Source organism: Rattus norvegicus, chromosome 5 (assembly GCF_036323735.1).
Source record: "Rattus norvegicus strain BN/NHsdMcwi chromosome 5, GRCr8, whole genome shotgun sequence".
NCBI lineage: Eukaryota > Metazoa > Chordata > Mammalia > Rodentia > Muridae > Rattus > Rattus norvegicus.
Genome location: NC_086023.1, coordinates 21,980,588 through 21,990,392, shown reverse-complemented (window position 1 = coordinate 21,990,392; position 9,805 = coordinate 21,980,588). Strand labels below are relative to the sequence as shown.

Below are 9,805 nucleotides of genomic sequence, written 5' to 3'. Positions count from 1 at the left end.
TCCCTGTCTGAGAGATAAAGGTCAAATTTAGAAAGAAAAAAAACCACTTCATTCCCTCTAAGTTTATAACACGTTAACAGTATGTCTGGTATCTTTGTTTCATTCTCTCCTCTCCCCCGCCACTTTCATTTCAAATCAGTTCTGGTGACCATACCCTAGGTTAACTTTTCCTCCAAGAGTCTTATCTGTTTCTGGAATTTTGGAAAGGAGAATAAAGCAGCACATCCTGCTCAAGCCGGCTCTGCTTTATAGCCACTCTGCAGTAGCGTCTGGGCCAAGCCAAAAGAATCCTGTAACTGCACGGATGCCACTTGCCACACTCACAGAATCCTGTTTTACAATGCACGCACCTTAGATAGGAGATGAAAATAAGCAAGCGTTCCCTGGCTCTGGCACAGCTCCAAAGCCGTGATATGTTGGAGCATAGAGCCCCCTCACTGATGCAGAGCTGATCCTCTCCTCCACTGCCCTCTCAGGGGGAAGCCAGAAGGAAGCACTCTGCTGCATCATACACACTTGGTGAGCAAGGAGAGGGGAGGAGGGCAGGGAGTCCTCTCCGGCCCTGGAAAGGATGGGAAAGGATGCCTACCAGATGTTTCTTCAACCCCTCTTTCTCAGAAACCCTGCTCAACAGCTAAGAACTCCATTAAACACCACGAGAGTCACTCATCATGCTAGCCTCTGAATTAGTACATGTCATCCTAGAATCAGAAGAAGGTAAGTCTTTGATCCTGATCTTAGTATCAGAAATCTCTGAATCAAATGTTTTAAGACAGATCCTCTTCAGGGTTTGGGGGTCTGATTTTTGAATATTCTTTCCTGAACAGAGCTACAAAATCTACCACATATATTTAAAAGGTGGTGATAAAGAAATGGATCCCAAATCAGTTTGCTATTGTTCAAGTCTAAAACGATGAATGTAGAAATATATGCCTTCTCTCCCCAGACCTGGAAAGAAGGAGGCGATGGGGAGAGAAATTCACTAATTTGATTTACAAACAAGCTTAACCTGCCCATGCCTCATTCGGTTGATCAGCCAGTTGGCACTCAATAATTAACCATGCTGGGGCTGGGGATTTAGCTCAGTGGTAGAGCGCTTACCTAGGAAGCGCAAGGCCCTGGGTTCGGTCCCCAGCTCCGAAAAAAAGAACCAAAAAAATAATAATAATAATAATAATTAACCATGCTGTAGCCAAGCTATCTGAACTGGACAGGTCTGGGAACTTCTAGGGAGCATCCTTGTTTGTCTCTCCTGACATTTTAACAGCCACTTAGGAAATGCAGTTGGAAAGGACAGAAACCAATCACAGAGAAGCAAACTAGGCCTTCAAGAGATGCAGAAGGAAACCTGCCTAGATAATCTGGGGAACCTGGTCTGCCAGTGCCTACTGCTCAGGTGTTGGGTTCCTCAGTTTCCCACTTACACAGCTGCAGTCTGGAGCCCCTGGTTTATATGGTCCTCAACAGACTTAAGCTTCTGCCTCTCCAAGGTCTTAAAGTGCCCTCTGAAACCCAGCACTAAGAACCCTGGGAAGCATCACATAGGTGCACTATCCTTTTCCTTCTCGCTCCTTCTTCTCTCTCCTCCTCCTCCCCCCATTTCGAGCATGTGCGCGCATGCGCGCGCGCGCACACACGCACACACACACACACACACACACACACACATGTACACGCACGTGCATGCATGCACATGCACATGCACACTGTCTCCTGCCACCTCAAGTATGCAAATGCCCGGTTTAGAAAGATGTCTTTATGTAAGACTACTGTTCCGAGTATTGCACAGTACTGCAGTGTAGTCGTGTCTTTTACAAAGCCTGGACAATGAGAGGGGACAGTCTTTAACTGGAGACAGACAGAAGCTTTCTTTTGCTGAGAAGAAGAAGCAGGAAAAAACAAGTCATCGAAACCCTAGTGGGAAGGGTCTAAAAAGTAGAAAAATGACAAAACCGACCTCCTGTACCTAACACAAGCGCTCTGTTCTGCTTTCCTGGTCCAGGTCCAAGGCTTCCCCGGCCAGGAGAAAAACAGGTACACGGGCGGGCGTGTTCCCTGGGGCACTCGGTGAACTGTCTACAGCCAGCATAGTGAGCCTTGAGGGCAAACAGATGCAGCCCTCATCCTCGGTGTGCTCCACCAACGCAGGAGAGCGCTGCCCTCTAGCGAGCAAAATGGGAGACTCATTTCAGCTTGCTTCTCAGGAGCTTCGTGAACGCAGGAACTGCAAAGATTGAAAAATGCAAAGGATCCCTTGCAAATGTCTGAAAGAACCTTGAAAACTAATCTTTATGAACTCTCCAACTGTTTGTTGTAGTCTACCTGGACTAGGGAGATAGGTACACAAAATGGGTGAATCTTAAAAAAAAATAAAGATGAGAGATAACTAGTAATAGATCCAAAGGAAAGATGTGATGAGTGGTTTAAAACAGCTTTTGGGGCCAGACAGGTTAAGTGATATCGTCCATTATTCCAGATGATTCTGTCCTAAACACCGTGCTTCCTCTCTCGAGTGCTGACATAAAATAACGTTACCTCAGCTGCTGTTTTACACATAGGAAAAAAATGAGACTTTGGAATCTGTTTATAGATGATGTAAGATCTAAGCTTCCTGAGTAGTGCCCATCTGCAGACCCGGGAGTGAAGGAGTGGGCTGCTGTGAAAGCCTCACCTTTGGCAGCCAAGTCCCTCCTGGTGGAAAAGATAAACAAGACCCAAGCCAATGGCGGCCAGGACAGCTTTCTCCATACTCCTGACATACTCACATCACAACTCCTGACATTCCTTACTCAACAAACATTCCCCCAAGGGGGGGGGGAATCCCACCCGCTACAGCATGCTGGCACTAGCGACAGCTCAAGTCCAGAACCCATGTCCTCTTAGGAAGCCCGAGATTGATCTCTCCTGTAGTCCCTGCAAGACAGGCTTCCCACAATCTGTTTTTGTTTGTTTCTCTCTTTCTCTCTCCTCTCTCTCTCTCTCTCTCTCTCTCTCTCTCTCTCTCTCTCTCTCTCTCTCTCTGTGTGTGTGTGTGTGTGTGTGTGTGTGTGTGTGTGTGTGTGTGTGTGTGTGTTTGAGGTTGTCTATTTGTTTGAAGGGGGTTGTTTTGTTTGGTTTTCTGCTCCGGCAGTATTGCTTTTGTGGTGTCTCACTGATCTAAAGAAGAAAGTTTAAGATCTCCAGAAAGTTTCAAATATTGGTTTGCATAATCATTGACTGCCTACTGAGTCCCTGGCGCTATTAGACAGCAAGAAAATAGGGACAGGTGGGTGAAAAGTTATGACTTTCAGATAGTTGGGCAGAGGTCATCTCTGAGGTATGCCTCAAGAGGAGAGAAGGGAAGGGGCAGGTTCACCGAATCCGAGGGTGTCCAACAGCTCACGAAATCCAAGTCCGTCTGCCCTTTCAAACAACCCACCCACGGTGCCACCGAAGTGATTCATGCGGGGAAAGCAGTTTCCCCTTCGTGCCCTCCCCAGAGTTTCTAACTGATTGGTGGGGGAGCCTCCGGCGCCCACTCGCACCCGCCACCCTCGGGGGCCGCGTGCTGTGGGGACGTCCCCTCCCGCCAGGCGTCGGCGCGGGCTGGCGTAGGGCCTGCGTCAGCTGCAGCCCGCTGGCGATTGGGGCGCGCGCGCCTCCTTCGGTTTGGGGCTAATTATAAAGTGGCTGTGGCCGCCGCCAGAGAGGCAGGCGCACAGAGCCCCGCAGCCCAGCGACGCTGCCGGGCGCCTCGTAGAGCTCCCCGACGCGGCCACCTCACACTTGCCTTCTTTATTTCTCTTGCAGAGTGGCATCTGCGATCCGCTCTTCCAGCTACCTGCGCCATCTGAACAACGGCAGCGTGAGTGACTTTGCCCCAAGTCGCCCGTGCCTTGGCGACCGTCTCCTGTTCCCTCGTTGCATGCGATCGTCCAACTTTCTCGGGGTTCCTCATTGTCCTGGGTGTCCGGGTCCTATTCCCCAAGCGCCTGCTCCCGAGCCGCGAACTCCAGTGTTCGCTCCAGAATCTTGCCCTAAGCAACCGACGCCAGGGAAGACAGGATGCCCCAAGGAAGACAGGGCGCCCTCGGAAGGACAGGATGCCATGCCATCGGGAAGACAGGACTCCCCAAGGAGAACAGGATGCCATCAGGGAGACAGGACTCCCCCGTGGAAGATAGGATACCTCCAGGAAGACAGAATGCCCCCCAGGCAGCCCTGGGACAGCGGGAAACACTAGGGACCAAGCTATCCCTGGTTCACTCGGGATTTTGTTGGGTTGTGGGCGGGGCTCAGGAAAGATTGTCCCTGCTGGTCCTGCTCCACGACCACCCACCCGGCAAGGTTCCCTCCTAGAGAACCTTGTCAGAGACAGAACGGGTCCCCACAGGCGCATTCTTCTTTCCAACAGCCCATGGCGCAGTTCCTGAGACTTTGCATCTGGCTGCTAGCGCTTGGGTCCTGCCTCCTGGCTACAGTGCAGGCAGACTGCAGCCAGGACTGCGCTAAATGCAGCTACCGCCTGGTACGTCCCGGCGACATCAACTTCCTGGTAAGTTGAATTTGTGATGAGGGACTGTTCTGCCAAGCTCACGCGGCCATTCTAGCGGTCGTTTGCGCTGGAAGGTGCACAGCTTTAATGATCAAGCTGACCTGGTGCTTCCAAACGTTAATTTCCCCCACTCCACCCCTGAGCCTCTCTGTCTTCCAGTTTGGCAACCAGCCTCTCTGGGACCCATAAGGGCTAAGGTTTCTATTTCCACATAAACCAATTCATCTATGACCCTGGAGTTTCAGAACCCCAAGATGTGTTCTCTTCATTATCCTCATCTACGCTGTCAGTCACCCCAACTTTAACACCCAAGTCCAGGACCCTTCAAACAAACATCCTTCCTGAAAAGAATTTAATGATTTTTGTTAATGAGAGTGCCCCTACTGGCCCTGACTCCCAACCCATTGTTCTTTCTTGACTCCCTTAGCTTTGAGTCCTTCCTCACTGGAGGGAAGGGATAAGGAGTGAGGTAGAGAATTGTCTGCAGAGGCCAGAGAGAGCTCATTAATAGTCCTGTGAGCAAGGGAAACAGAATTCCCTTTGCCTTGTCTCACTGCACTTATTATAAAAATGACACTTTGGTTTGGCTGTAAGAAAGGCACAGGTTATTACCCAAAGATCTGGTGTCAGTCCAAAGACAGCCTGTGCTATAGAGGAGCTAGAAGGGACAAAATGGCTGTTCTCTTCATCACAGTCCACAGGCTTCCCAAAGATGAGTGGGATTCCACTAAGTCTGAACCCGTACCTTTGAAATTCCAAAGTCTTCTTTTCTACTCTCTTAATGATCTGGTGCCCTGTCTTTGGAATTCCTTGATAGTTCAAAAGAGAGTCAGCTTGCACTTGAGCCTTTGAGAAAGCTTCACGGTTTTAAAATTCTTGAAATGGAGAAGAAACAGAGGGGTCCCAAAATCCATGCCAATATTTCCAGTTAAATGTTTGTTTGCTTCTCTTGAAATTTTTTGATCGCATGGTCTATTTCAGTTGATGTGGGCTCGCTCGGCCAGAAAAGCACTGTGTTTACATTGTGAGGGGGAAATTGTTTCATCATAAATCAGAGCAGAAATCACACTCGGCTTTAGTCCATCTCCTCATAGTCATGAGCTTGTCAGCTTTCTATAAAAATTGAATGAGTGCAGGTAAGAATCAACCTGGTGGGGCTGGAGAGATGGCTCAGCCGTTAAAGGCTAGGCTCACAACCAAAAATATAAGAATCAACCTGGTGAATAATGGACCTGATACACAGGAAGTTCATACTATACCAAAGACCACCATCTGGCTCCTGAATTCTGGCCCACAGCCACTGGCATTTTTACTTTATTTTTGATTAGTCTCGGGTATTTTAGCTCTACCCACTGCTTGACAGGCACAGAACTCAACATGTAGCATAAGGTTCTCTACCTTCTATGTAATTAACGGTGATTGAATTCCAGAAGGGTTATAATCTGACCTGAAATAATATCAGATTTACTAAATTATCTGATCTGGGAACTCAAATGTAGCTGATATCTTAGCAATACCTAGTCAAGAAAATGTCCCTCAACTGTTCAGCTTACCAAGCTCAAAAATAAGGCTCCTCATCCTCTGCCATCGGGAAGAGCATGAGCAGAGGTTCTTGTTTGGCATCCAGCCCCCAGACAGCAGAGAAACGTGCAGTTTCCTTTACCGGAGACATTAAGTCCTTGTTACTGTGGCTCTCTTTTCTCATCTTTGGTGCAGATGATGAGGGGCAGATACAATATAAACCAGTTAAGGAAAAGCCATTATCCATATTTAAAAAAAAAAAAAAACAAAAAACCTCTTCAGAAGAATTGTCAATAGTAGCTGTAGCATACATTTAATATTATTTTCTTACTGACAGAGATTTAGCTAATGCTGAGATATTGTTAAAATAATAGCCGTTCTGGAATTTTAGCTCATGAGCAAAATAAGATTACTCAGCCAAAGGTATGTGGTAGCTTGGTAGATATTTTTACCAAGTTCGGCCGTGAGGTAAGCGAAGGGTACAGAGATGAGATTGCATGCTGCCTAGAACTTCCCATCCAGTGTGCTCCAAACCATAGAATTTGGCATAAATACCTCTAAAGCTACATGAATGACATTCATTTTTGGCAACAAGGTCATGGACACGCATTTTTTAAAGTGGAAATCTTACTGCCGCTTGGACATCTTAAGGTTTTGATAATATTTTGAGTATTCTTTAATTATACAGGTACAAGAATGAAATGGACTTTTTATTGGCTCCTCTTTAGCGTTCTCATATTCCTATATGTTTAATTACTTTCTCATACACAAAAGTAAAATACCATTCAAACTGGTTAAAACTATATCTCCAGAATATTTTGTTTCATGAATAAAAGACTTTTTGTCGGGAAAATAAGGTGTGCATTTAATATGAACATAATATTTTTAAATGCCAAGAAAGGGTCTAGATTTCCTGTCTGAATCAAGGGTGTGTGACTTGGTGTCTGTAGGGAGATTTCCGGAAGTTGTGATGCACCCTGAAATTCTTAGGGACATCATAGGATTTTGTAATGTTATCTGATAATTGTGTTAATTTTATTGTAGGCAGGCAATTGAATATTTTTTTAAAAAAATAGTCTTAGCAAGGTAATTTAAAATGTATAGCTTAAAGCACATAATAGCTTGGGTTTAATTACACTATAATGACTTGAGTTTAATTACTTTATAATAAGAAAGTGTGATACATGCTGCTAATTCCTACTTTATTAAAGAATATGACTTTTTAAAACAACCTGTTTTGTATACCCGTGGCTTAATCTTAAGAAAATAATGTGACTGCATTTGCAGCCAGGTAATTTGCAGCACTTGGTTCAAAATGATGGACTCTGATTTAATCAGCCAATAAAAAAGCAAAAGGTCAAAACATCTCAATTTTTAGCCAATAATTATATCGGGATCCAAATAATTCATGGTGTGTTATAGTGTCTTCAATGGCTTTCACTTTAAACTGATTTTGAAATTGTAGGTTTCTTCTTTAAAAGTTAAAGCTATTTGTAAGGAGATGGGGTAAGACTGTGATATGAGGTACGCATTATTAAATCTCATATATGTCATTAATAAAGATTGTCTTTCTAAGATAAAGACATGGAGAGACTGTTTAGGAAATATTCCTAATCACGTATATAGAAATTTCTCCCTTGGGATTCAAAAAGACTCAAACAAAATTTCATCTTCCATGGGAAACAGTGCAGTGAGAATGTATTCTGAAGGCAGCCACTTGACTCAGACTTGAGGATGTATCCCTTGAAACACTGGCATGGTACAGCATATACAACAAGATCTCTAACAAGACTCTATTACCCTCTCCCTTCTTTGTTGCAGTGCTGCTGGACCATTGCTCATTCAGTTTTAGTGAAAGCTATGACGGAGAGGAGATGGCTTTCTCTGCAGCGTGTGTACTAAAGCAGATAACAATAGTCCACCATTGGTTCAGAAGGGTATCTTTTAATCACTCATTTCCTTGACTTTGCAGGCATGCACACTCGAATGTGAAGGGCAGCTGCCTTCTTTCAAAATCTGGGAGACCTGCAAGGATCTCCTGCAGGTGTCCAAGCCCGAGTTCCCTTGGGATAACATCGACATGTACAAAGACAGCAGCAAACAGGATGAGAGCCACTTGCTAGCCAAGAAGTATGGAGGGTTCATGAAACGGTATGGAGGCTTCATGAAGAAGATGGATGAGCTTTACCCCGTGGAGCCAGAAGAAGAGGCCAATGGAGGCGAGATCCTTGCCAAGAGGTATGGCGGTTTCATGAAGAAGGATGCAGATGAGGGAGACACCTTGGCCAACTCCTCCGACCTGCTGAAAGAGCTACTGGGAACAGGAGACAACCGTGCGAAAGATAGCCACCAACAGGAAAGCACCAACAATGATGAAGACAGCACGAGCAAGAGGTATGGGGGCTTCATGAGAGGCCTCAAAAGAAGCCCCCAGCTGGAAGACGAAGCAAAGGAGCTGCAGAAGCGCTATGGGGGCTTCATGAGAAGGGTCGGGCGCCCCGAGTGGTGGATGGACTATCAGAAGAGATACGGAGGCTTCCTGAAGCGCTTTGCTGAGTCTCTACCCTCGGATGAAGAAGGCGAAAGTTACTCTAAAGAAGTTCCCGAGATGGAAAAAAGATACGGAGGCTTTATGCGGTTTTGAAGCCCTTCCCAGCAGTGATCCCGGGCCCCCACTAGCCTGCTCCATCCCCCGTGAGCAACTGCCCCATCAGTGATGTTTCTTGTCATGTGCTGCTTGTGCTGTACAGTTGCCCTCGTGGTCTGGATAACTGCTGCCTGAAAGCTGTGATTTTTAGGGGGTTGTCTGTATTCTTTTGAGTCTTGAAGCTCAGTATTGGTCTCTTGTGGCTATGTTGTTATCATGCTGAAACAGTCTGTTACCTCATCCCTTCTGACAAAACGTCAATAAATGCTTATTTGTATATAAAAATAATAAACCCGTGAACCCAACTGCACAACGATCTTGTAAGAACTGGCTGTCATTTGTGGGTCAATGCTAGATGGAGAGACAAAGCTATCACCTGCTATGACAGAATAATTGCTTGCCTTTTCCTTTCCTGACCCAGGCTGCAGAACATTTTTTTCTTTAGCTCTATTAGTATGTGAACTCTTAAATAAGTAAACGCAATAGAACAAAATTATATGCAAAGACAATTTAACCACATTTTATCCATGCAGAATGTGACAGCCAGAATGGCGGAGTACTTAGTCTAAATTTGCTCAGAAGTTGAAACATGAATGGGATTAAGGCCCTAATCTTCTTATTCCCAGTCAGTGTACCTTTATGCTCCATTTTCTCCCCCTCCATCCAGGAGTCTGGCAAGAACAGGAAAAAAACATGTCACTATATCTTGTTCAGCATTGCACACCCTCCACCATGGCCACAGTAGATTCTCTAATAACTAATGAGTGAGTGAAGGAAGTGTATCGGTGAATTCATCTGGCAAACAGACAATCCAGAGGGGCTCTGTGGCTATTTTGCGATATGAATTCTCAAAACATAAAGGGGCTGGTGAGTATTTCACATTAACAAAAGCATTTGGGAAAGCATTCAGATATCGAAAATGCAACATTTTTTTTTTACATTTCTAGTAGGAACTACAGGTAGCACCACCCATCTACTCACTTACCCAGAATCTTCATCAGCACTTGTCCTGTGTCCTTCAGAAAATCAGGTCACGTTACAAGGCAGTAGAGGCTGAGCAGTACCCTGGAGTTCCCATAAGCATCCCTGTTCTAGCCTGTGTG

General features: G+C 45.7%; 1 protein-coding gene and 1 long non-coding RNA gene across 3 annotated transcripts; both read left to right on the top strand.

Annotated features, from left to right (window-relative positions):
* Nucleotides 1-358: 358 nt before the first annotated feature.
* LOC100912510 (uncharacterized) lies at nucleotides 359-2,403 on the top strand. Its single transcript, NR_131105.1, has 2 exons — nucleotides 359-717; nucleotides 2,003-2,403. It is a non-coding gene; the product is annotated as an uncharacterized LOC100912510 (long non-coding RNA).
* A 915-nt stretch (nucleotides 2,404-3,318) lies between these two features.
* Penk (proenkephalin) lies at nucleotides 3,319-9,012 on the top strand. 2 transcript variants are annotated; one of them, XM_006237835.3, is made up of 3 exons: nucleotides 3,319-3,844; nucleotides 4,394-4,534; nucleotides 8,028-9,012. In XM_006237835.3, exons 2-3 carry the CDS (start codon nucleotides 4,397-4,399, stop codon nucleotides 8,697-8,699), a joined length of 810 nt encoding a protein of 269 aa, XP_006237897.1. In that variant the 5' UTR covers nucleotides 3,319-3,844; nucleotides 4,394-4,396; the 3' UTR covers nucleotides 8,700-9,012. The 2 variants fall into 2 exon arrangements, with proteins under 2 accessions (XP_006237897.1, NP_058835.2); NM_017139.2 differs by lacking the exon at nucleotides 3,319-3,844 and having other exon boundaries at nucleotides 4,069-4,534; nucleotides 8,028-9,011.
* The last annotated feature ends 793 nt before the right edge of the window (nucleotides 9,013-9,805 follow it).